Source organism: Larimichthys crocea, chromosome XXIII (assembly GCF_000972845.2).
Source record: "Larimichthys crocea isolate SSNF chromosome XXIII, L_crocea_2.0, whole genome shotgun sequence".
In the NCBI taxonomy this organism is placed as follows: domain Eukaryota; kingdom Metazoa; phylum Chordata; class Actinopteri; family Sciaenidae; genus Larimichthys; species Larimichthys crocea.
This window is the reverse complement of record NC_040033.1, coordinates 11,910,802-11,938,016: the sequence shown is the minus strand read 5'-3', so window position 1 is coordinate 11,938,016 and position 27,215 is coordinate 11,910,802. Positions and strand designations below refer to the sequence as shown.

At 41.3% G+C, this 27,215-nt stretch overlaps 2 protein-coding genes across 3 annotated transcripts in view; one reads left to right on the top strand and one right to left on the bottom strand.

Annotated features, from left to right (window-relative positions):
- Positions 1–4,542: 4,542 nt before the first annotated feature.
- Positions 4,543–10,914, bottom strand: socs6a (suppressor of cytokine signaling 6a). The gene is made up of 3 exons (XM_010733713.3): positions 10,458–10,914; positions 9,957–10,026; positions 4,543–9,065 (listed from the first exon to the last, which is right to left on the bottom strand). Exon 3 carries the CDS (start codon positions 8,937–8,939, stop codon positions 7,329–7,331), a length of 1,611 nt encoding a protein of 536 aa, XP_010732015.1. The 5' UTR covers positions 8,940–9,065; positions 9,957–10,026; positions 10,458–10,914; the 3' UTR covers positions 4,543–7,328.
- A 5,015-nt stretch (positions 10,915–15,929) lies between these two features.
- The window catches only part of rttn (rotatin), a 31,167-nt gene continuing 19,881 nt past the window's right edge, over positions 15,930–27,215 (top strand). For both annotated transcript variants that reach the window (XM_027274276.1, XM_019276537.2), the window contains exons 1-19: positions 15,930–16,123; positions 16,341–16,528; positions 18,073–18,262; positions 18,464–18,562; positions 18,650–18,740; positions 18,912–19,026; positions 21,033–21,183; positions 21,447–21,612; positions 22,221–22,411; positions 22,646–22,761; positions 23,638–23,805; positions 23,914–24,126; positions 24,268–24,380; positions 24,499–24,625; positions 24,962–25,087; positions 25,396–25,512; positions 26,072–26,211; positions 26,840–27,011; positions 27,091–27,190. In XM_027274276.1, coding sequence (XP_027130077.1) covers positions 16,093–16,123; positions 16,341–16,528; positions 18,073–18,262; positions 18,464–18,562; positions 18,650–18,740; positions 18,912–19,026; positions 21,033–21,183; positions 21,447–21,612; positions 22,221–22,411; positions 22,646–22,761; positions 23,638–23,805; positions 23,914–24,126; positions 24,268–24,380; positions 24,499–24,625; positions 24,962–25,087; positions 25,396–25,512; positions 26,072–26,211; positions 26,840–27,011; positions 27,091–27,190 — 2,614 coding nt within the window. In that variant the 5' untranslated portion in view covers positions 15,930–16,092. The remainder of the gene's footprint in view (positions 16,124–16,340; positions 16,529–18,072; positions 18,263–18,463; positions 18,563–18,649; positions 18,741–18,911; positions 19,027–21,032; positions 21,184–21,446; positions 21,613–22,220; positions 22,412–22,645; positions 22,762–23,637; positions 23,806–23,913; positions 24,127–24,267; positions 24,381–24,498; positions 24,626–24,961; positions 25,088–25,395; positions 25,513–26,071; positions 26,212–26,839; positions 27,012–27,090; positions 27,191–27,215) is intronic.

The window sequence follows — 27,215 nt, the reverse complement described above, 5'->3', positions numbered from 1 at the left end:
TGTTGTGAAGGCGTAGTCCATACTGCTCTATTGGCTGTGCTTTCACAGATCTACAGGGGAACTCCATTCCTCGTTAAATGACAAACCACCACCTGTTCTCATTTCATCTCTCCCGTCCTCGCTGTGCCTCTTGGACCACTGGTGAAGGGCAGACACCCAGGTACTCCGTGAGGAATGAAGGCATGTTTCCCATTCAAAACATTCCCCATCCATTTCCTGATGGCTGCCACCTGTTCATCCCCCTCCCTTTACCACCACCACCACGACCGCATCCACTCACACACACACACACCACACCTCGCTCCCGCATGAGGGATGGGCAGATTGTTGGGGCATAAGAGTGGATTGTCACTGTCACAGGGGGCAAAGGAGGAAAGGAGGTGGGTACTCTATGTTACTCGATGGCCCCCAAGTTCCAGATGTCACTCTTTTTAATGACATAATTATGAGCGTCTCACGACTCCCCTTGGCCTTCAGTCTGTACTGGAAGCTATGCAAGCCGCACACACACACATGAACACACATAAGCATGTTATTATTATTCAAAGCCTGTGTGCACATGCTACTTGAGATTATAAAGATGTATTTCTGAGAGATAGTTTATCACTACCTCAGGAAGCTCAATGTGCTGCTCGAATAATATCACAAAGAACAGCATGATAGTTGAAAGAAAATTATATATCATATAAAAAAAGACTGTCATAAAAAAAGACTGATTTTCTTGACAGATTATCAATCAAATATCAAATTGGCCAGCTTCTTCTTTGCTGATACCCCGGAGCTGAGGCCATCTGGATCGAGCCGTTCTCTGGTCATTAACCATGCTCGCTTCTTAAGAATCTTGAAGTGCTTGCTCTCTCCTAAAAGAGCAACAGAGGCTTGACAACTCCGTGTACACAGTTTGAGCCACTATGTTTGCTAAATTCTGTCTTTGCTTGGCGTGGCAGAGATATCGCTTTTGGAAGAGGGCCGTGATGAAAGGCGTTTTGATCTAGAGGCATACAGCACAACAGTGTGAGGCACACAAAGTGGTAGCTACCAAGCTGAACTTCAACAAACATACACTCCACGGATACATAGGAAACTGTGAAGAATGATCACAATGAATACCACGATGAGCTGTTGTTTCAGTGGGGACCTGATAATGATGAAGGCAGTCCCTTCTCTAACAGGGCTAATTGGGGTTCAGAGGCATCTAATGCATGATAGATGGAAAAGGAGAGGGTCTCAGTGGTATATGGCACTGCTGGCACGAGATCACAAGCATTAATAGAGCTGAACCTTTCACTCTGGGCTGAAAGACATCTGTTGCCAGCAGGTAACCTCGGCTTTATCATTACCAGCTAGACCCACCGATGTTTTCCTGGCATGACAATTTAAAGCGATGTATATGTTTGCTGGCTAATTCAGGCTGTCAACATCATCCCTGTTTGTAGGTGAAAAATGGGTGCACCACGCAGCGCACCAGATGGCAGAAATGGTTCATCAATCAGAGACAGCAGACATGTGATGGATGGATTCTCCAGAGTAAACAGTTTCAAACTAAGAACCACACTGAGAAGAAATTTGCTCACAAATGAGCACTTTTGTGTCGACATTGTGCACTGAAGGAAATGCAAAGTACCGTCTGGGACTATTCATATTTGTGACTTATAATTTACAGGCACTAATTCAAAATAAAAGGAAGTCCCAAAGGCAAAAAAGTTTTAGAAGGTAAAAATCTGCCAGTCAGTCAACAAGCAGGTCAAGCAGGCTTGAAGTAGCTCTAATCAGTATTTTTATAACAGCAATCTACAAAACGACAATGTGAAAATAATTTTGAAAGGGGTCACTAATGCTGAACCCGTAATGATGAGTGGTTTTCTGGTGCAGCGGGCAGCTGTTTGTCAGTGAGAAAGCTCTAAAACGAAGCCCGTAAACATGAGGCGGAAGTTAGCAGCCGGTAAGCTTAGCTTCGAGGGTTACGTAGACCTATCAGACTGTTTCTTATCTGCTGTCACCCAGTAACACCACGACGAATGGATTAAGCAAACAAGATATATATTTTTTTATATAATTAGTGAGTTTTAGAAAAGCTGGTTGTTAGCTTTGGATAGCTCTCGCTGTGCTAAGCTAAGCTAAGCTAAGCGGCAACTTGCTGCAGCTTCATATTTACCAGAATCTCTTTCACAACTAACTGCAAGAAAGTCTGTAAGCATATTTGCCCAAAGGTTAACCTATTCATTCAAATTTAAATGCAGTCTTCTATATAGCCCATTCTACCTTGGTGCACTTTTCTATTCAAATTCCACTGTTTCCAAAACAAACTGACACATGAACCCAAGACCTTGTCATATTCTTCTGTATATTAATAAAAAAATGAGCGTCACAATTAGCAAAGAGCTCCACTAAAAGTTAAACTGAGGGCACAAAATATGTTGAATCTTATGACTTTGTCAAAAGTTTTTGTTTAGCTTATATCATTTTAATGTTTGCTGAAACAGCAACAGATTTGACATTTTGTCAACAGACAGCTCCCCTTCAAAGACAAGAAAAGCACTCTGGGTAAGTAGGAAACGTCCTGGGTATGAGGTGGCAAAGTGAGCAGATTGAATATCACAATGTTTGCAGACAAATCCAAACCCACTGAGATGGTGTGTCACATTGTGACAAGTCGCACTCTGAGCAAAGCAAAAGAAAAAAACTCTCCCGCTAAATTCTGAATATAAAAACACTGCAAATTAAAAAAAATAAATAAAAAAAAGTAACAGTGGAAGGCAGAGATGAGTCCTTTTATGATGGAGGCATCTCCATATGACATGTGACCACCAGTGTGTGCAATGAATAAATCATCCTGAACCGGGCAGAGAGAGTAAACAGTTGTGTATCTTCACCTCAGATGCCTGGAGAGGCCTGTCAGACACAGCAGTTAACAAAGCCTACCTCCTCATCATCATGCGGACCATGCTTCAGCAGATCCAAGTCCAAACCTGACACCATTACCCTAGTCCCGTCTCCAATCTCCCCCTCCTTTACAACGCAAGAACTCACTCTCTAGAGCAGACTTAAAGTGAAGTTAAAGTAAGGATGGTAGCAATCCTGATAATCTTTCCCAAGAGTCTAAGCTTCACTTGGTCGTATTTAAAGACCGCCTGGATCGTCCTTGTATATCAGACAACCAGAGCTCTGGGATTAGCTGCCAATTTGTATCCACTGTGGAAAGAAACTCCTTGAGAGCTCCATGAGTTTATCTATTAGCACAACTTCAAGCACAATCAGCCTCTCGTCGAGTGTATCACCGGCTCAAAGCTATGTTGATATTCATCGAACTGTGTGTGTGTGTGGTGCTTAATCAAGCCATGATGTCACATAAAGAACAGATTTGTTGTTTTTTTAGAATATAGTTTTTTATTTATAATTTATAATTGGCAGATACAAAAAACTCTTGAACTGTATCCAAAGTGTGCAATAAAATCACTGTTGATTTTTTTTTTCCAAAAGAAAAATACAAAAAGACCATCTACTTTGGAAAGTTGACAGTTGACAACCAAATGTAAACTGGAGTGAACTGGAATTCTACGGAGGGTTTACTAATCGCTACTGATGCTCTTTTAACTGACTACAGTTTGTTAACAAATCGCAAAATCTGCTTTGCTCTCCCAAGATGATAACCAAAGTCATTTATGTGTACATACATTTACATTGGTGACATTCTATTTCCCCATTGTTAAATACAAGAAAGGCAATCATATCCATAAGCAGCACAAATGTGTATAAACACATTAAAATGAAATTCAAAATTGTACCAAGATGTTCGTGTGAGACGGGGTAAACAAATAAAAAGGGAGGAAAGGATGGAGGGAGGGGGCAGGGGGGGCTATTCCAAACATAATGCTGTAAACAATCACCTTCACTCACCGAGATGCACGAAAAAACAAAAAAAAAAAAAACACGTTGGCGCTTGTTAAGTGCTAAACAGCTGTTATTAATTCAAAATGCTTCAGCAGTCTGAACAAGCATCAACCTCTGGAATCAAACATTGAAGGCAATAATGCTTCATAATAAACTAAAATAAGTATTTAGAACACTCACAGCAGCGACGCCGTATGAAACTAGCTCCCGCTCGTCTAAGTTTGATGACAAGTCACAAATTAAAAATGGAAATACAATTAAAAGAACGTATATAAAAAAAAAAAAGACTAACATTTTACTTTCACATTTCAACTGAGACACACACGCAAACACACACACACCCAAAAGTAAAATCTAATTTACATCCACATTCTTGCCGTGATCCCATTCCTTTGACAGCCTGCGAGCATAAGCGGAGGCTTTGATATGATGCTGGTGCCTTACCCTTTGTATCCCGCAGATATGACATCAACAAAAAAAAACAATCGAGATTTTTTAAATCTAAACAGTTATATGAACACAGAAGGACAAAATGTGTGACTGTATTTCTTTTTAACAACTGCCATCTGAAGGAGAACTCGAGGCAGGAGAGGATCCAAGCATGTCAATGGAGAATATTCAAGTGCAAAAATGTTTCTATGTAGTTGTTCCTTTTTTTTTTTTATGATTCTCATGCTTTCTGAAACTGGTCTTGCAGGCAGATAAAATGGATACCTCAAACAAGCGTACATTCCTTTTGTACAGCCCCATCCCCCAGATGGCAAATGTCACAAATAAAATAAAATAAAAACTCACATAACGATTCTAAAAAGAAAAATACATTTCTTGTACGCAGAATGTCCAGCCAATGTTTGTGACAGATAAAACATCCCTCTACACAGCCAAACGCACGACCTAGATCCTTCATTCCTATACAACTCAAAGCTTTAAAATGCTAAAGTCTTTTAAACATGCAACACCATTCAAAGTTCCTATCTAATTTCTGCTGTGCTAGACTCACGGTAACTTCCTCAGACACCAACATCTCCAGCTAACTAAAACTAGAACTACGCGCTAACGACCTACCAAAGTTGTCCGAGAGACCGCTTTCCAAATACTTTTAAGGACACTGATGTCAAAAAAACAAACATAAAAAAAGATGCTCATTCATAATGTGAAAACACAATTCCCTGTCAAAGTATCCATATATAAAGCACTTGCGTAGCATACTGTGTGCTCTTTCCCTTTACTCTGGCACGGACAGCCAAGTAGAGACAATCTGTGGGGGGGTAGTGCAGCTCCGTGGGGACAACGTGAAGAAGAAGCGATGGCAAAAAACGCTATGCTTTCTTTTGTTTACATGTCCTTGAAGACACATGTGACATTTAATGCTGCCGCTGTGCATCTGATGGAACTTTTGTCATATGCCGAGACCCTGGCGTCGCTCCAAGATGGCGGGGAGGACTTCACCCTGGCTTTCCCCAAGTCCTTTTACCTAAGCTCACACCGTTTTTGGGATTCCTTTGATCTGGGTCCAGCTCAATGCTGGCGTTAAGAGGCTAAGAAACAGCCATCCCTACATACAGATTCAGGTCAATCGACTAGAGGTCTGTTTTTCACTTGTAGGTTAATAGAGGGCAATTTTCCTTACTTCTAAACTGCCTAAAGGTAAATGCAATTGTGCATTAAACAGCTTTTTTACTCAGCTGCACTTAAACAACACAGCCGAAATCTTTGACCCTTTTACCGTGACATCTTGTCTCGTTTAGAGTAACTCTACAGTGCCATTAATTGACAGTCTTAAAGCCTTTACTACATGCAGATACAAGCATTACAGATAGTGACAAAGTTGTTAGGCCTGAGCTGCGGTGCAGTTTTTGTAACATTCCAAATGCAGAAAGAGTTCACTTTTTTTTTTTAAGATTAACATATTTCTAAAAGATCTATACATCGACTTGATGCTGTTTCTACAAACAGCACGTTTAAAATCCAGCATTGTCGGTACCTTTCAGGCTCGCATATATAATGATTACATGCAGCCACACAATTTAAGGCTACTTCTCTGACCAAACTGTTTAAACCCCTCGCACAGACCGGCAAGTTTTGGACATCTTTTGCAACAAAATGTTATTAAATCCAGTGATTCTGAAAACGTATTTTCCTGTTTGTACACCATTTGTACGAGTGAACGTTAGATAAACCTGATAAGCTCGAGAATAAAGCCCTAGCCCTTGGCTAGTACCACGTCATGACAGTCATAATATTTGAGGAAGAAACATCCACTGGATAAGTCGTTAAACCTGCAGTGCGGGACTTCAACAAAGAACGTCTGTTACACTCGAGCTTGCCAAACGAGTTCACACAATGCTGATTGAGCCCATCACCGCCAGGTACATCTCTCTGTATTTCACTGTATGCTGGAGTTTTTTTTAAAACCTGCTGACTGTGACGTGTCCTGTGCAGGAGTGTTTTATGTTAACCGGCAAACATGAAGTAGTGAGGTAAAAACACGGATAACCACTGGTGTAACTTTTACTAGTCTGGGAGCACCATGAAAAAAGAAGGGGCCGAGGTCAGACGCAGATGTTACTGCTCTCTGACAGGTTGTATTTTTGCAGCTAATTCTGAACATGAACCTGCGACTTTGCAGAGCTGTTAGTGTTACGTAACTTTAGGTTAGACGTAGATCATAAGCAAGCATCAAGCTTTTGTGGGAGACGGACGTTTTGCGCTGCAGGTTTAAGTTTGTAAATGAGCAAAAGGTTTGGTTAACGTGAAACTACAGGCTGTTTAACAATAGATCCTCGCTATTTGACTCGTTGCATAGTATAAATGTGAAACGTTCTCATTTGCGGTCGCGATTGTGCTGAAAAAAGAAAAACAACAACACGGTGACGCTGCACAATCTGACGAGTAATAAGATGCAAAAGATGATCAAAACTGGTCAGTCTGCGGAAAGCCTAAAATTTGACTTACAAACTTCGCTGTAGTAACACTGTTCCGTCTCTTAAATGTACAATTTAGTGGACAACGTATTAATGAATCTTCATATTCATACTGCACTTTTAGCTTTCTTAGAACGTGGATAGCAAGTTTATGAAAATCTGCTTGACTTGCACAGCTGGATGTTACATTTTACCATACATCACAATGCATTTCTAATGTATACGACTAAGATAACTTGGCTGTATACCTCTGCCGTTTTGCTTTTTTTTGCAGTAGATTATATGCTGGCCTATGTTTCTGGACGTGGAGCCTCCCAAAACCAGTGAGGGTGGGGAAGGGGGGGGACCCAGACCAGTGGAATGGAGGACTTAACTGTGACAGAGTCACCTGGACACGAATCAAGAGCCACCAGAACCAATCATCTCAAAACTGTGGTTGTCTGTAAACCTTGTTTAAATCTCTTAACTGAACACAAAAGTGCAAATTGCTACCACTGTCTTATCTCTTTGTCCTCAGTAGTGCTTCTCCTGCAGATAATCTTTCATTTTGTTAGGTAAGGGCAGTTTCTGGATCAGGTCTATCCTTGTGTATTGTCTAATGACAAAGCGACAAAGGTACTGCAGGGAGCGCACTTGCATAAACCGAGATACTGGGTTGGTTAGTCTGACAGGGTAGGTTGCAGACCCTGGTAAGCGAGACCTGGAATAGCAAAAAGCTCCATTCTCTGAGTCTTTGATAGAGTGTTCGATTAAGTCGACGATGGACGTGTGTCCCTCCACGTCGGGCTGCTCGTAGAAGCTGAAGCGTCCGTTGGAGTGTTCGATGCGGGTGTGGAGGGTTTTGCCCTGTGACCTGAAACTCAGGCTGAGCAGGTACCTGTCGTCTGAGCTGTCTCGGACCAGGAAGGAGCCGTCAGCCAAGTTGACCAGCTTCTCCTCCGCCTCCCAGCGTGTGATGGGGCCCCAGTACCAGCCCTGCCTCGCCAGCTTCTTCAGCTCCTCCGTCAGGCTGGTGACGACCATGGGGCCGCTGCTCTGGACCGAGTCGTACACCCGACTCACCCCGGGAGCTGAATTTGGGTCGAAGTTGAGGTGGTGTCTTACCCTCTCAGCTACCTGGCTGTCTGAAGAGCTGAACCCTGAAAAAGTCCTGGGAATATGTCCATTACTTGTTATGGGCGGCAGGAGTGGAGAGAGGGGAGGTGGGACCTCTACTCTAGAGCTTTGGAGCATCACACCAGCAGAACTGATGAGAAGACTATTAACTGAGGTTTCCATGAAGAGATCCGGAGGCAGCCCACTAACCAGTTCATGTTCCTCCTGTCCCTGGTCTGCATGGAGGGACCCATTGTCCGCTTCAGTCACCACCTCCATAGGAGAGGAGCTGTCCAGGCAGAAGGAGTGGGACCCTTCTGGGTACATTCCCTCATCTAAAGGCATTGTATACTGGATGTAGTCCTGGGGAGTCAACCCCAGCACCACAGGCACGTCATTTTCATCAATATTTAGATGCAGCTCACCGTTTTGTGGCTGCTGGAGATTCTTTAAGGATTCTGCTTGGTCCTGAAAGAGCCCTTCCATCTGGAAATCATGAAACTCTTTCCGGACGCCGTTTAAGTTAGGACTCGGGCTGGGAGAGTGAACCATGGCTTTAACTTTTACCTCCATCTTGATACACGCCTCATCAGAGTTGACTGACCGCAGAGGCCATGGTGAAGGGCTATAATGGTGACTCCGTAGTGATGCAGATCTAAGGGGTCTCTGGGCTTTCACCTCATTGAAGCTGATAGGCACAGACGAGGACGAGAAGGTGTCGTCGTCATCCATCGAGCCTATGGCAGAGGAGCTGCCTTTCCCCTTCACCTTCTGCTTTGTGGACAGCCTCCTCTTTAGCGATCCCATCAGGCCCTCGCTCTTTGAACGGCCCTTATTCTGGCCGCCTTTGTCCTCTTCGCCACCAAGGTCGCAGCCAGAAAGCTCTTTGGTGTAGCAGCCCCCAAAAAGTGACTCTTCCTTCGAAAACTCTGTCGTCACCGAGGGCTGCTGGAGCATGACAAAGTCACCCTCCTCTTTGCCCTTTATGCTGAGGGACTTGCGGATGGTCTTAAGGCTTATCTTCTTCATTCTGACAGGCCCTCCAAAGTGGGGGCATGGGATGGCTCTCCGGGTATCCTGATGAAAGTACTATCCACGGCGTCCTCCCATCAGGCCACACGAAACAAGTCATGCATACAGTGGAGCCATCAAACCCTGCAGGAAGAAAATCAGACAACATTATCAGAGAGTAATGCACATATCACAGCACACTGAAGAGATGTTGTATTTGTCGTATTCATTCTTTCAAGGCTGCAACTAATGATTTCTTTGGTTGTGGATTTAAAAAAATACTGATCTATAAAATGTCAGAAATAACAACGGCCAATAAAAATCAGTCAAAAAGTCAGTTTATAATCACATAAGACGAAGCAAAGTGGCAAATCCTCACAGCTGAGATGCTGCAACCTGAAAATGTTGTGGCATTTTAGCTTGAAAAATACAATAATTACATTATTAAAATAGATTTTTAAGCTGACTAATAGATTCAGCTGTGAACTCCCAGCGCCAACCGATCTGAAATAAAACTAAGCGATCAAAGTCTGCGAAATCGGACAAACAACGCCGTAATTATGTTGAATATCTGACTGCAAACGCTTTGTTTCATTGACTGCTTTAAGTCCACGCTCCACAGACATGAACAGATGCTCGGTCACGCTCTGCCGAGCCTGTGCTACTTCTACTTTTTATTTTTTATACCTTTAAAACTCCTCGGTCTGTTTTGATGTGTGTGGTCGGTATCACTTCCCTGCTGCATTGTTTAACCTAACCTAACCCCCACCCCACAAACACAGAGGTGAACGAGTGAACTCACGGTGCACGGTCGTGATTTCATTTTAAATGCAAAGTGCCAAACAATAGAAAATGTGTCACCCGTACAGATGGTCACTGGCCAATACTGTAAAGTCACGATGCTTGTTTTTTTTTTATGTTGCTGCTACAACAGCTCTGACAAAGCAAGACTCAAGACAGTATCTACAGACACTTTAAAAAGAAAAGCACGTAAAGCTGCTTGATAATCAGGACAGCTGCAATCTGATTACTCACCATTATGTGCAGGAAAATGGTGACTCAGTTGGATGGGTCAAGTTCCACTTCCACCACCTTTCATTTGATGCTGTGTAAAAAAAAACAAAGCTCATATGAGAACTTCCACATACGTGACCAATACATGGTTTTAAATATATATTAAAAAAGGGGAACACGGAGCCACATGAAACAAACAGTGGTAGCTTTGGTCTGTCCTGACCCAAAGGCCTGCGGACACCACAGCATGCCTTTAGCTTAGCTACGACTGTTAGTGTTTGTGACCTTAATGCATTAATGTTATGAAACCGCTCCAACTACGATTTAATAATACATTTTATACACTAGAAAAAAATTAAAAATAAAGAAATTACGTGACATGAGCTGTCATTTTTAAAACAGCTTGTGTGCTAACATCAAACAGCTAACACCCAGTTAGCACGTCTTTCAAAGTGAAGCTGTTATTTACATACATCTATACATACATATACACATGAATATGCACATTATATTGAGTCTTACCCGGTCCCTCCTGCTCGTCTTACAAGGTGAAATGACCCAGAGGTGTTGCCATCTGTCAGTGAAAGCTTCGCCTCCTTTGCGATTGTTGGCTAACGTTAGCTCGGCTAGTGTTAGCTCCGCTTACCAAAGCAAATCTTAGCTTTGTTAACGTTTGCAGACGACAACATCCCCGTCAGCTCCTCTTTTTAGTAAAGCGTCTGCGGTCCAAACCCCCTCAAAAAGGTGTAAAAACAAACCCGAGAACAATAGCCGGGGTTGGCTTCTTCTCTAAATGTGCAGGGTTTACACACAGCCGACAGGACTGACACAATAAGGTGACATCTTTCTGTCTGAGGTTGGCTAACACTTTGTAGCTTAGCGGCCTCCTTCCTTTCTTCCTTTGTTGCCTGTTGAATTGTGGGAGCAGAGATTGAGATGGAGCGAATCAAAAAAAGGCTTCACTCACACACACACACACACACACATATACACACATATATACACAGCAAGTTTGCACATCCCAAGAGAGGCAGAGGCGACCCCAAACACTCAGAAAGCATGAATGAATGGAGAAAAAAATTAGACTTAATCTGTCTTATCATGTTTTAAAATTTGATGGAAATATGTTTTGCTTTTTTTTTTTTTAAATGAAATAAAATAAGATTAGGAAACATGATGTGATCATCTGATCACCCAAAACACAAAAATTAAGGCCACCTTAATGCTTTTTAAGCATTTTACCCTAACCGCTCTCATGGGGATGCTGTGTTGACAAAAGTAGGAGGATGTGGTTAAGATGGGCAGGTGTCAGTGTGTGAAGTGAAGCAAGATGTTGCAGAGAGCATTATTGCTCTGTGAACTTCTAAAAGAAACACGCTGAGTTTGAAAACTAAAGAAATAACTCAATATCAATCAATATTACAGAGCCTTTCTTGAATGTAAGCAAAGACTAAATCCAATCATGTAAGAAGGAGTGCTGCTGCAGGTCCTTCATTCAAACTGCTGTCAAACGTTTTAACACCAGCATGACTTTTACAATATATTTCTTATTTAGGAGCAATTTCTTGTGAACCTTTTGTATCTTATCTTATCTTATCTTATCTTATCTTATCTTATCTTATCTTAATATGTAGTCCAGTTTTTCATCCAACATGTCACGTCTAGAGTGTTTTTATGTTGAGGGACATGACACATGACACATGACACAGCTGTCATATATTCTGTCTGTTTTGTATATTAGTCTATTATTGCAGCGACACTATATACAGAAGCGTGCTTATTTGCTTTAGGTTACAGCAAATATATATATATATAGAATATATTATATAATATATATATATATATATATATATATATATATGATTGTTGTTTTCTGTTTGTCTGTTTGTGATTCACACCATACAGTCGAAATAGAATATATAACTTTCCCCCGGTGTAATATTCCATTTATACAGATATCAGATAACTGTCGAAATATCAACCACTACATTTATTCCCCCTAAAGCCGGCTGCGCTTAGCCTTTATGCAGGAAGGTCTCTCTAATTTGTATTCCAGAAACATCAAGTTGGCTCTCCAAAGTATTTTTCATGTATTTGATACAGCAACTAAAACCTGAACTCTGAAATGATACATTGGTTGCCTAATTAGTGTCAGTATTGTTTTAAAGTAGATTGTGTTTACCACTGCCAGGCTAATTTGGTCCATATACTGAACATTACATTGTTTTTTCCACACTGTCAAGTGTATGGCAGTCCTTCGCCAACCTGCTTAGGGCAGCTGTGTGCAGACAGGCTCTATGCAAAGACTCTAATTACCAGGCCCTATTAGGGTTGATCAGGCTGCCTTCACTTGATGTGTTGGCACAGGAGGGGAGGGCTGGCGGAGGGGGAGGGAAGGTGGGGTGGCAGCTCTTAGATATAGCACCAAGGACACTGCGAAGCAAGGATGCAGTGTTTCTACAAGCTAAATTAGACCTGACAAACAAACTTTAGTCTGGTTGATATTTGTTGCCAGACAGTAAAAACAAGAAAATATTCAGCTGTGGGCATAACCCAGTCTGTTTTGTCATGCAAGGATAAACAGATCATAAAGTTGCTAATAGCAGGCTGTTTAGTTTTTAGATGAATTAAATCTTGCTCTAACAGTTTGATAGGAATGGAGTAGCCAAACACCACAGAGCACAACATTTGAGGGCCTCTGGAGCGTCTCTCCCTCAAGATCAATACTTCCAAAAGAACTTGAGTTTATGTTTAAGCATGACTCAAATCACTGAGCCTCAAGTCAGGATGGAACATTGTACACACGGAGTATGCCAGACTGTTTAGTGAAAGACCTCCACATGTGGGGAAGCGCCTCGTCTTTCATCTTAATTTCAAATGAACGCTGCATCAGCCATAAATTATTTGCACAATGTGTCTTGCGCTTGCTTCAGTTTGACTCAGTACTTTGACTCGACTCCTTTGCCGATGGGGGATTGTCGGAGGGGGCCCCCTCTGCGCCCACCCCTCATATCCTCAACACTTGCAGTGGAGCGGAAGACGGGTACAGCAGGCATGTCAAACAGTGACAGGGCCAGTGGGACCACTTGGATTGTGTTTCAGGAATGACTGTGGAAGAACATCGCCTCAAAATACAACCTGAGCATTTATTGTTAGGATGATATCCTCCACGTCTTTACCTCATTGTTTTTGTGCCTCACTGTGATTTCAGCAGATTTGTGTTCCTTCCCCCCATTTTTTTTTTTTTACGGAAATATTAAAAAATCCACGAGTCACTTTTTCCTTTTTCAGAAATACACTCATTGATTACTGTTACACCAGCTGCATCACCCTTGATTTCACATTATTGATTATTGGTATGATTAATTAGCTAATATGACCTGAAAGGGGGACAGCCGACTTGACTTGACACTACATGACATCGTCACATTTAAGGTCTTGAACGTGCTAAAAGGTACTGTATGAAAATTATCAGGTGGAGAGAGTGGTAAAGTTTTTATTTATTTATTTATTTTAGCTGAAGGGTAGTTTGACTCCTGCACACAGGAGAGTGTTTTAAGTTTTATTGACGGCAAATTTATATTTTGGCCTTCGTTTGTGAGCAAGCTAAACTTCTCTGACTGTTTTAATTTGTTACACTTCACAGTCAGCTAGCTAATAGGGAAAATATGTCAGTTATGAGAAACCAAAAAATAAATAAAATAAATGAACAATGCTGCAGAGGGGCTTAAAAAAGAGAAATATAAGATTCAAACACCTCTCCAACCAAATAATTTTCATACAGTCCTTTATTTATTGTGATTTTCTTTGACATTTAGACATTTATACTTCTCAGATGTATACAGTATGTAGTCTCTACCAGTTATCTTCACAATGAAATAAATATCAGCGGTGTGGTACCCCATGACTTCTGTTCAGGCTGGACCATATGGTCAGGTACATGATGACTCATGATCAGCTTTAACTGTGATCAGCGTCCAGAGACTGCAATGCTTTCGAGAGTAAACCTGAAGCCAGGTTTACTCTCGAAGCATTGCAGTATTCAATTGGCATGATTTCCACTCAGAGATCAAGCTTACATTCAACAGCCAGAGGTGGTGAATGTAATTTAGCCTGATGTAAACAATATGCTTTTGGAAACAGGGGCAATTAAAGGTTAATGAACACAAAATATATCTTCAACCTAAACATACGTACTAGAATGCTTACAGGGAATGTGAATGAAGGAGTAAGTGAAGACAATTGACGAAAATCTGAAAAGACATCTGGGAGATAAACATACCTTATGTCTGGTCAAAAATACGATGTTGAACGACATACGCCTTACCCCATGTTTTCATTTATTTAAAGTGAAGTTTTGCTTCCTGTCTGCAGCCTGTACTAACAAATGATCCAAGACACACTGTGGTTGTCAAACAGAAATGATGTGTTGTACTATCTGGAGCAGACTTTAACAGCTACTGAGAGCTTCTGGTGTGACCTAGGGCGATATATTTTTTCCACTAGGTAAAGAATACTTCCTCAGCTGTTTGGATGTGTCTCACTCTGTATTCTGATTGTACATCTTTTGAATGCCAAACTCAGTCCTATATATTGTATCAGGGGCTGGGGGAAACTGGAATACATTTTTTATCCTCCTCAGGTCAATGGACCCTTTGGCAGGTCCATCAATATAAGTCATGTTGTGCAGACAAGTTCCGTTACAGACCAGAAAATTTTGTTTCAAATTCTGGTCAGGATGTAATGCAAAGGTTTCCAGATATTTAAAGAAATATGTTACCAAAATGAATGTGATTTGTACATAAAATAAATTTCCATTTACTGTGACAACATCTTGAATTAGTTCAGTGTGCAAATCTCTGGAACAAGTATTGATATGTGTGATGTTTGCCTAGAAATACTGTGGACAAAAATGCTGTATTTATTATTTTTTATAATATTTAAAGTAGAATGTACGTGCATGTGCTTAAGTAAACCAGTCCTTCTACCCACTTAAACTATTCAAAGGTGACAGTAGAAAATATGGCACTCAGCCTAATTAATTACGGGCTTAAATCCTTCTGGAATTCTCAAAAGCTGTGTGATTATATTATTATCATATCAAATTATCATTTGCTAAGTTTGTTAATTATCACCCTGTCTGCTGATCACATCCACATCACATCCAGAGTGTGAGATCTCGTGCAACTGGATTAACGTATGCACAGAAAAGAATTCATGCCTGCAGTTGTGTTAAGAGGCGACGCGCATCAACTTTGATTTTGGAGAACGTCAGTGTTTGAGGAGATTAATTTAATGACGGGATAATGTGGCTGCTGTCAAAACTTCATTCAATTCAACAATGCAAAAGCCTTCAATGATTTTGGGGGACATGCCTTGAAACAGTGATGATCCTGGCAAGACAAAAAAAATAAATAAAAAATGCTTAAACGTGTTTGCATAACATTTCAAAAGACCACATGGGAAAGATACTCGATGAATTGTGTCATGTCACAAGCAGTGGTGACAGAAAGGCACATCCATGGAACATCATCTGAATATTTGTGATCTACAGTGACTGAGCAAAGGTGGTAGACAAAATAATACACATCTTACTGCTACGAATGTGTATTGTATATATCTTGTGATGATCAGGTTTGTAAATTACTTTCGACTATTGTATCCTTTTGGCTGGTTTTGAACCAAAACTGCTGTTCTGCTTTTGTCAGTATTTTTTTTTTGTCAGTTTGTTTTTATTATATACAGTATATAATTTATGGTCTCTTTGGATCTTTATTACTTTACAACTTTAAAGTGCTGATTAGCAGATCTCTGTAAAAAATGCTGCACCATTTATAAATATGATTAAGTTACATAAGAATAGTTTCCCTTTAGGTGCTTTACCTTATCTACACTATGTACATTGTGTGTGTGTGTGTGTGTGTGTGTGTGTGTGTGTGTGTGTAAGTACACTATCTAACCTCCAGCGTGTGGATTTAGTTTGTCCCACACGCTTGTACCCCCCGTGAACGCACCCTGGTCCTCCGCAGGAAGTGGAGTGACGCTGGCGCGGTCGTTGAAAACAGACGTTGTTGACATGACACTGACAGACAACCAGTGACTGTAAACAGACCAAACATCCACTGTTAAAGACGCGAAGAGACACGACACACTAAACATGGAGTTATCCCCACTTATAAAGAAAATAGGTGAGTTAGGCTAACTAGTTAGCCGAGCTTTAAGAGACTTTACTGAACTGTTGTTGTTGCGTGCTAACGCGAGCTAACAATAGAAACACTCTTCATATGAAGTCGTTAAAGTCGTTAAGTTGTTAGAAACAGAGTCAGTAAAACTTTCTGAACGTTAGCCAGCCCAGTCAGCTCAGCTGACTTTGAATGTTTTATTTTTTTTTCTGCAAAACTTCAGGCCACTCTCTGGTGGAGATAAGAGTCCGAGCTTTGAAGAGCATCATATCCAAACTGGACCATTCCCTGATTTCCGTCTCTGACATCGTCCAAGAGAAGATGCTGTTTGTGTTTCTTCTTGAATGGTTCAACTTTCCAGAGGTGCCAATGCAGGAAGAGGTGCTTGAGCTGCTCTCTACGTTATCAAAGGTATGTATAGTACGTGGCCTGTACTAGATAGATAGATAGATAGATAGATAGATAGATAGATAGATAGATAGATAGATAGATATACTTTATTTATCCAAAGCTGGGAAATTATAGTGCAGCAGCAGCATTACACAAAGTGACAAGTGACAACAAAGAATAAAAATATACTATAAAGCAAAATATACATAATAAAACACAATAAAATATCAAAAAAGCAATAGTAAATACGATAAAATAAAATATATTGTACAGAGGTTTATACAGCAAGTTGGCAGTGTTGATATGTACAAAGTAGGGAGAAATGTGAAGTGACTGTAGATTGTAGATTATGACTAACTTTATTTGACTTTTATTTCACCTTATTAACCTATTTATATACTGGGTTATTAGCCTGTATGTGTTTATGATTGATAAAAGGTTTGTGCATAATAATTGTTATTGGTTATTAAATGCCAAGAGCTGTGTGTCTTTGGACATGTCCACTGCTTGATTATCCGCACCCTCACATTCGCCATTATTTTGGTTGGAAAATTGTCAGTTATTATGACAAAAATTGGCAGACCCCTGCTCTAGAGGACAGTAGCTCAGACTGTAAAAATATAGTGCTAAACTTTTGATGCTTTTTTTTTTTTAAGGTTCAGTGTGTAACTTTGAGAGTGATCTATTATCAGGAATGGAATATAACACACATAACGATGTTTCCGTAATATATAATCACCTTAACAATGAACAGTTTAAAAAAAAAATACATTTAGAATTGGCGCGTGGCAGAAAAATCAAATCAAATCAGATTTTATTTGTATAGCCCAAAGTCACAAAGTACATTTGCCAGCCGGAGGGCTTTACAATCTGTACAGGGAGTGACACCCTCTGTCCTTAGACCCTCGGTTCGAGTGAGGAAAAACTTGCCCACAAAAAACCCTTTAACAAGAAAAAAAAGAAGAAGAAACCTCAGGAAGAGCCACAGAGGAGGGATCCCTCTCCCAGGACGGACAGACGTGCAATGGATGTCACGTGTACAGGACAAGAAGACATAGAAGAAGTGTTTGCTGGTTACTTACTGTTTTGTGTTTCGTTACGAGTTTGAGATGCAGACAAATGGAGGGTCACACTTATTATTTAGCACGAGAAAAGTCAAGGGAGAAGCAAAAACATGAAGAAGCAAACCTATTGTTACGCTAAACAAGTAAACAAATACACCAATGCAATGCAGAACAAGTAACAGTTACATCTGCTGTGACCTCACAAATAATACTGAATACATAAACCCACATGAAGGCCCTCTCCTACACACTATGGAGGAGTAAGCAGGTTGAGTTGATGCAATCTGCAATCGCACCATTAGATGCCATTAAATATTACACACTGTACCTTTTAATAAGGGTAACCAGACTTTAAACAGTTAATTGAAGTAGAAGCAACATTAGCCTTCGTCACTATGTATCTTGATTTCATGGCAGCCTCCGCCTCATATACAAAATCTATTTTCTGTGTGCTTCCACAGTCCTATTCTCATTTCATGACTATTTATCTTGTCTTTTAAGCATCCTAGTGCAGCCCAGATGCTAAGAGACGTTGGGGCGGTGGACTTCCTCACCCAACTGTCTCCCAATGTGGAACCCAGACTGCGAGCTGTCATCGACAGTACCTTGGACCAGCTGTTCCAGCTACCTGAGCTACTCCCTAGTCATGCAATGGTCTACTCGCATGGACAGCGTACTATAGCTCCAACAGGTGTTGCAAGTTAAAGCCAAATAATTGTTTGTTTTGATTCTGTCTTCTGCAAACTGCTAAATGTTCATAATCCTATGTAGGAGAGAGGTGGGGGAAAACGGTGTGAGTTGTCTTTTTACTTTGCACAGGCCTCGTAACAGTTCGATCAAATGCCGCCAGATGCAAAATTATATTCTAACAAGTCTGGTGTCTCTGCTGTAGCACCTGCAGTTGTTCCTCCTGAAGAGCATTTTCCTAAAAAGGGCTATTTCCACAAGAGCATGCCAACCCATACAGATGTACCTCCTCAGAGGATAGCAGGTACCAGTATTTTCATCATGCGAAGAACGTGATTTATTCTCTAAATGACTTCATTTACACGTTTTTCATCCCTCTTGTGTTGTGCAGTGCACGAGTCTGTGAGATGTCTGAAGTTTTCCGTGTTTCCATGGCTGACTCTGACAAACACGGACAGACACATACTTTCATCCAATGAGAGGTGCGAGACGACACATTTATGTAACAAGTAATATGTGCCTCATTAAAATGCTGTGTGGGATGAACAAATTATGATTTAATTGCAGGAATCGCATTAATGGGAGAAAAGTTGACCAGACTCAAGAATCTATATTGACTGAGTATTAAATATATCTGCTTGAATTTTAAACAGTTCTCTAAGGAGCAGCAACCCCAACTTGGTGCAGACCACATGCGAACTTTTGCGTGATGTTATTATGCAAGACTTTCCCGCTGAGATCTTCCTACAAAGGCCCAGTATTGTAAAGGTATTGGTACATTAATATGATCCCTTATCTTATACTTATAATTTTATAATATAGTTATAGTAATAGTTAACTTAATCAATTTTTTCCTCACCTTGAAGCAGGGCATTAGAGCATCTGTCGATGCCATCGCTTCTACTTTCAAGGATGCATTATGTTTGTCAGTCTCAATGTTCAAAACAAAAGCTTGTATTTGATAGAGAATTTACTCTCATAAGTGAAAAACGGTGGCCTGGTGCTGACCGTAAAAATCTCTCCATGCTTCATTCAATATCGGTGTCCAAAGAGCCAAAATGAAAGATGTTACTGAAGAATTACATTTGCTTATTCATTTTCCGCTTCATAATATTTAGTTTTAGTAGTCAGTCAGATGACATGTAGTTTTGAGTGGCTAGTGTGACCAACTCATAATGAAATTTATAGTGTGGTCACTCCAGCTACTGTCAAAATAATAACCTGTCAAGTGGTGTCCTTGAACAAAACAGCAATTTATAATTCAGTGTCCCTGATCTTGTAGGAGGTTGTGGAGGCCTCTGGAGGCTTACTTTGCTTGAGCAGGCACTAGATTGCTGTGAGGATGTAGTTTGGTCATGATGTACCTCTTGCAGCAGTTGAAAGTCCTTGGTGGAATATTTTGCCTCTTTTTTTCCTTAAAGCCTCCTGGAATATCTGACTGATCCTAGTCTTTGGAAGTATCTCACCTGTGCTATGTCGTAAATGAGAATGTGCTTAGTTAGTGTGTACTGTAACTGAATTATTCCGATGGGGGGCCAGCTGATGCATGGTGTGAGTCATAACCCTGAAATCTACAGTGGACCCTATCTGTTTGTTCTGGATTCAAGAGATATGCTCTCTCGCCATCTCTGTAAGAAAAAAAAAAAAGAGCAAACAAACAAACAAAACCTCCACTTGACGTATGTTCCAGTGTTACGTCAGCAACAAAGTGCATCTGTTATCTGAGCGCTTCATTTTATTGTCATAGACAAAGTGTTGGAGGAAGCATCATTTTGCCCTGATGAGCCACTGTGAGTGAACATTACTATTTTGTTAATAAAGTGGTGTATTACATTACATCGGTCTCAAGGCAGTATTAGCATACTGTCACCCAGAAGTCTCATCATCAAGAAGAAATCATTATAGGGGAGTACTTTTCTTCATGTGGCTTTACTTGTCCTCCTTTGAGTTACTAGAGCTATTAAGCTAAATTAAAAGACTTGGATTTAGAAACATGACATCATTAGCTACAGAGGGCAGGCAATGTGAACTTGGAACAAATTGCCGTTTCAATAATTCAATTCTGCTTGGCCTTTTTATTTAGCAAACTTTATTATGACTTTTCTGTCGCTGTCTGGGTTCAGGTCCTGTTTTTACACACTCTTTGCACATTGTTTGTCTCAGCTTGTGCTCTGTTTTCTCTGTTAACACGATCATAAACCAATATATTTGCTCAATTACAATAATATCCTTATTGAGGTTGCAAAGGGGTTGAACATTTCTGGTAAATATTCAAAAACTTTCCATGGGAAGTTAAGATGGGAGACTTTGCACTCAGAACTATGGAAATTTGTGGCACTTTATGGGAATTAACTGGAAATTGGGGGTAATTTAGTAATTGGGGGTAAGCTAGCATCATGATAAGATCATAAATGGTCAATTAAATGATTCTAGCCATAGCTTTTTTAACATCTAACTTATCAGCTAGCTTTCTACTGCATGAATACATTTTCATGTGCTATTTGCAAATTAAACATTAATACCTTGCATGAAATATATTTACCCCATAATATTATCCAAATGTTTTCACTTATAGAATAGCAGATATTCATGGGCCAACCTTCAATTTTTGTAACTTCCTTGTTTATTCCTGTTAATTCCCATAAATTCCTATTAAGTCCCATGGAAAGTTTCCAAAAAAAATGTGCAACCCTAATCCTTATCCTGGGTTGTTAATTTCAATAACTCTGCTTCACAGTGACAACACTGCACTGACATCCCCCTTCTGTTTTCAGAACCTTCTGTCGCTGTTGAGGTTGGGTTCAGGTAAAGGTGAAGCGAGCTACCTCCACTTGCAGGGTGTATCCTGCCTGCGGCAGCTTTGTGTGGGTCTGAGGAGGAGGCTTCGATTTCATCAACATCCAAGCTTCTACTCTACAAAGCAAGGTGGCACAGCTTATGAGTTCAGATCTTTTTACAGATGTTTTCAATCAATTTTAATCATATACTTCACAAGCATACCATGTTGTTTTACATTTTTCAAGTACAGACTGTAAACTGAACTATCTAAGTGATAAACAGTCTTCAAATTCTAATCCTGCTATATAATATCCTCCACCACTACCTTAATCTTCATTTATCATACTCGTTGAGGGTCTGTGTGCAACTAATACTCAGTTATGTCCTTTTTTTGTTCTTTGGTCTGACAGATCCAGTGTCCCAGAACTCGTCCTTTTCCTACTCCCATGAGGTGCGCACCCAGCGTTCCCAGGCTTCGTCCCCGGGGGCAGAGTGCTCTCCACGGCCCTCCGTGGTGGGACGCACAGGCCAGAGAGCTAGGGGAGATGGCCAAGACGGAGATGCAGCGTCCAACAGGTATGTGTGTGCATGCAGGCTGTTCTACATTCATGTGTCACTGTGCATTTTAAATCAAGTCTAAAGGGAGTTTAATTAACGCTGCATCACTTTCTGTACATCAGTTCTCGCTCTCTGAGGTACCGTTTAGCACTCATGTAGGCAGCGAGAGCAGAGATCTACTCATTTTGTCTTCAGTCACACGTCTAAGGCATAAATGGTGTTTTATTAATCTGTCTGCTTTGCTTGGAGAAATAACTTTTTGATATGATTCAGCACTCTTGTCAGTTCTGTTCATCAGACCTTACACGTAACATGAGAGCTACTTTTTAGAAATTTGTGCACAGTGGGATCTTTTTAGTGGCTTTGATAATAACAAAATTGGTAGTGACACAGGCAACCCGCCCATGAAAATAAAATGACGTGAGAAAGACTGTGGGATTTTCTTCTTCTTCTTAAATATAAATAACACCAGGAGCCCTCTAGCGGCTGTTAAAAAAATCAGTTTCTCTGATAGCATATTCAGTTTATCCCTATACAGCTGATACGTCACTCCTCATATTTGAGCGGCCCGAGTACAGATCATGCGTTTACAGTTGTCTCCCTCTCCTTGTCTGTGATTCATGCAGTGGCAGCTCGCACAGAGGTGGAGCAGCGGCCCAGGCACCCAGGCAGACGCCCCAGTCACCCGCAGATGTAACCCATTTGGCACTTCCTGACATCGGGGTAGAAGATGTCCTGGAGCTGCAGTTACAGCAGCTCACTTTGGCTCAGTTCACTGTTGCCACCATGGAACATGCCATACCGCTGCTCAAGACGGGTAGGAGTCATTAGGCAAACAGGAATGGGAGAATATAGTAATTATTAGAATATATATTAATCAAGCATCACCATCTGTTTTTTGCTTGAGTAAAGATCAGATATTGCAAATATCCCCTCACCTGTTTCACTACATTGACTGTATTCTATCATCATTTCATCTTGTCAAGAAAAAAAAAAAAAAAAATCTCTCCTTGCTCTCGCTCTGTTTCTCTCTCCCTCTCATCTTTCTCAGAGGGTCTGCATGTGTTCCACCGTGTTCTGGAGCTGCTGTGCGACGCCGTCCTCCTGCTCGGGGACAGCGTTTGTGAGCTGGTCTGGGACGATCGCAGCCTGGTGGGGATGGAGCTGGCAAGTCAAAACACGACTCATGACAGCCTCTTATGTAGATGAATGGATACACTTCAGTGAGAAAGGGGGGAACTGGGTTGGCCACCAGACAATTTGCCACAGACACACGAGCATACGGTACTCAACTGTCAAGGAGAACTGTAGGCATGTGATTGAGCTGAATGAATTATATAAGGTTACAAAGGGTTTCTGCTGGTTACAAAGAGCCTTCGTCTCTGTACCCCTGGGTTCAGCCATGCACTCAATTGTTGGGTTAGTAAATGTCTTCATTTATTATGTGTATTAAGTCTATACAATGCATTGTGTTAAAGTGTTTTTTTTTTTTTTGTTTTTTTTTTTGACCATGCAGATTCATTTGTTTTCCTTGTGACTGTTTAAAGGGTATGTTCCCTATACACTTGTCAAGCCCAGGCCCCTCTGGCCCTCTGCTGTTTAATACATGCCCAGAGCCTCGCAGCCTGAGAACTGTTTTGTCATCTTTATGTGGAAAGCAGCTTTTGTGTGCCAGACCTCTAGGTTTTTCCTATGGGAATGGGCCGAACTGTTCATGCCAGCCACGGCAAATGCACAGGGCATCTACTGCCCTCTGCTGGTGCGTAGCTTCTACTGTTTCATTTCCACTCCCAGAACAAAGTGGCTGAGAATAGATTGGTCCAATTTATTCATACTGAGATAGGGCGGATCTGTATCTCGTCCCAAAATAACCCTGAAATCTGATTACATTCAATTCCTAACCCCTGGAACGAACAATTTTTCTTTTGGCTCACAGCCAGTGGTTGTGCGTCGGCGTGTGCGTGCGTCTGTGAACGTGCGTGTTGCTGTGTTTGTGTCGCTTGTGTGCTTTTGTCTACATTTCTGTGTGTGTGTGTATTTCAGAAGGAGAAGCTACAAGCCTGTATGGAACTACTGGGGGATATCCTGAGCTACCATGAGAGCTATTTAGCAGACATTCCCCACAGCTCTCAGGTTCATCACAGAATGGCTTACACAGGCACCGCTATATTCACCATTAAACTTCTACAGACCATCGTCCCTCCCGAGAAGGTGCGTTACCTGCTCGTGTGACGAAATCCACAGTGCTTTCTTCATGGGTTTTCTGTAATCACATTACCAGAAGTGGTAGAAAATGAAGGTTTCTTTAACCTCGCACAGGCTTGTGAGAATCTCCCAGAAAGCACAGCAACAGCCATTTTCCACCTATGCTTGGACACGTCATTGGGAGGTTTATTACCCAGCATGCAAGAGACAGCAGTGGCCTATTTGGAGCAGGTGAACTCAGACAGCCATGATCTCTACAGGAGGGTGATCCGTGCTGCCCTTTGGATGGAATCCACTTGCAACTTTCTCAAGGAAGCACACGCTGAGGTATGAGCTGCTTGTCACATAAACACAGCCAATAGTAGCTCTGCAGTATAGTTTTTTTTACACATATACAACCTATATATTTAGCCTGTTACTCATATCTGCATGTTTCTGTTCATTCACTGATATATTTCATTCTTTAAGGGAGAAAAGAACTGGTTGGAGTTACTGGAGCTGGCAGATCAAGCCATAGACGGCCTCCCGTTTCACCAGCATTTACCCATTGTCAAGGAATGTGTTCACATCTGCTCCTATCTGTATGTATCTGTGTGATAAAGACCATTCTTTCTTGCCATGTGAAGTCAGTCGCTTATACTGCTGCAAGTTTTTTTTTTTTATGCTAACTTGAACTGTTTTTGGTTGCTTGTCCATCAGGTGGAAGTTTGATCAGCCCAGTCCATTCCTCCAGACAGAAAGCCAGAAACTCCTCCTCAAGCTGCTGTCCCATCCCTTATTAGCTGTCAGGACGGAAACATACGAACATTCTTTAAACCTGGTCAAGGTCAGAGCAAGCCATCTCCTACAGACAGTCAGTGTTTAAATGAGAGCGTGCGGGTTCATGGCTAAAATTATGGCTACTAAATCATAATGTGGGTCTGTTTGGTGGGGCACCCATATGTAAATAAGTCGAATGAAGATGGATGAAGTGCAGATCTTTGACAGTACGCTATTAAAGACCCACTTGACATTTGAAATCAGTCTTCCTTTTCAGTTTTACTAACCGCTGTCTAGAGTACATGCCTACATTTAAAGTGAATTGGAGCTCTTGTATGCGGGCACAAGCGAGAGGATAGCGGTAATTTATGACGTGCTTTGGTGTGATTACACACACCCCTAGGACTGCCTTGGCATCCAGAATGTGTCACGACAGGAACCAGGAGCGTGCGATGGAGTCAACTTCCTTCTCCACCACAGAGTGCTCTATGAAATAAGCGCTTTTGGACTCCAGGATTCTGCAGTGAAGGTAAGCAAACACATGTGTGTACTTATGTTAGAATCAATTTAAACCTTCTGAGTGAGGTCATTCTGGCACTTTTTTTAATATGTTAGTTCATGTCAGGGTTACATGGATTAAATATCATCAACACCGGTACCAATTACAGGGATTTCTGTGTGTTGTATGCGTTTTTACTTTAAGCCTGTGTTAAACTGTCATGGTCCACCGGTGTCGTGTCATTTATCCGTTTAAAAGTCTGCCACTTACAGTGCTTGCTTGTAAATGTTTTATCAGTGGTGCCTTTGTGAACTCAGCAGTTTACCTGTGATCTATAGGTGAATGTTGCTGCCAAGGATATGCTGCTATTCCTGCTCAAGGGACGATTGATGATGACAGCATCAACCTGGGACAGATTCAATGAGGCACTTTACCCGGTCATGCCCATATTACAGGTGCTGTGCTCTCTGTGGAGGCTGTGTTGTATTTGTACCGCAGAGCTCCTAAAGCGGCATCATGTTTGGAACTTATTATGTAATATTTATGGAACGGGAGGGGGAAGTGGTGTACGTTCTCTACAATCAAAACAGCTATGATCAAAAGTGCAATTTTAGCACTCTTGGACCACAAAACACTGCATATTGAGCTGCCAGTGAGAGAAATTTAGTTATTCTCTCATTTACATATTCTGTGCGATATTGTTTCCTTTTCAGGCGGAAAAAAACCCACAAGCTTTTATTAATTGTTCAGTTTCAGGCAACAGAAAGCCGGGAAATTCTTCATGAATATACATGAGATTTTGACTAGGCTGTCAAGTGTGATTTAATTCAAGGAGGCCATTCAGAGATGGGCCCACCATGTCAACAAGAGATGAAATGAAACCAGCCGTAATCAAAGCGATGCATATTTTATTTACTGTTTGTTGCTTAGCTGGAATTCCCCCTTGTTCACTCCATTGTCTGCCAAGGCAGTCTAAGAATTGTGTGTGCGTGTGTGTGTGTGTGTGTGTGGCAGGGTTACGCCAGCACTGAAGAGTCACTGGGAAACTGTGTCCTGCTGATAAGTGACATGTCGGACGTGGCAAGAGACGTCGTGTTTACATCCACAGCCAAGCTAAAAGCAGCGCTCCGACTCCTTTTCACTAAACAGCCCACGTGAGTCTGAGCTCTGGGTCTTTCTTTTGTCAGTGTTTGTATTTGTGTCTCGCTGCCCAGATGTGTGTGCATATATCAGAGTGCGTGTTTGTGTATACGTCTATGATGGTGTGCAGGGTGAAGTTGCTTGACGCTGGGTCTCAGGTTTTTTTTTTTTGTTTTTTTTTGTCAAACCAGACAAACTCCAGAGAGTTTTTAAATATTCTGCTCTACAACATGTAATGTGATGGAAATATTACCTCTGTCTGTTGCTGTCAGCTGATGTGCTCATCAAGTCATCTAAATGCTCTGTGAGGCCCATGTAAAACAGCTATCCAGTCCCAGTCTATGAATATTGATGGAGATGGAAATTAACACTGGCCAGGAGACGGGCCCTGGTAAATTTTGGCAACACCTAATAGATTTGTCTGCCATGCTTGCCATTTTCTGACAACCAATCACCATTTGGAAAAATAAAAAAACAAACAAACACAAGCAACACTTATTTAACCCTGTATTATTACTCCAGGGCACCAAGGAATCTTTCTTAGAGCTGTTTCATGTAGCGTTTAATCTGCGTAAAACTGTGTGATTTTTGAATAAAATATTTCATTCCAAGTTTTGCATAAATTCTGCTCATGATTAACAGTGTGAGAATAGCAGCAGTGCAACAAATCCTGCCCCACATAACCAGCGATAATGATGCGAACACAGCCAGACCAGACCTGGATCAAGCAGTGAGCTCCTCATTCCCCAATCTCTACTGCCTCAGAAACCCATTAGACATCACTCTGGACACCAGCAACAAGTCTGTCCTTAAGGTATAAATCCGCACACACAGAAAGAATAACACACTTAGATAGCAGCATATACGCGCTTACTGAATTAAATGGTGGCTAGGTGGAGTCGGTGGAGAAGCTGTTTTGTATCCTGTCCTCAGACGCTGTTGACATCTCCCTGAGAAGATCGGCGGCAGAGCAGCTGTCTGTAGTGCTACAAGGTGAGTTGTTTGTAGAAGATAAAAA

Bases quoted from the DNA above. Each gene is read 5' to 3' on its own strand.
- socs6a (XM_010733713.3), bottom strand. From the start codon at position 8,939: ATGAAGAAGATAAGCCTTAAGACCATCCGCAAGTCCCTCAGCATAAAG.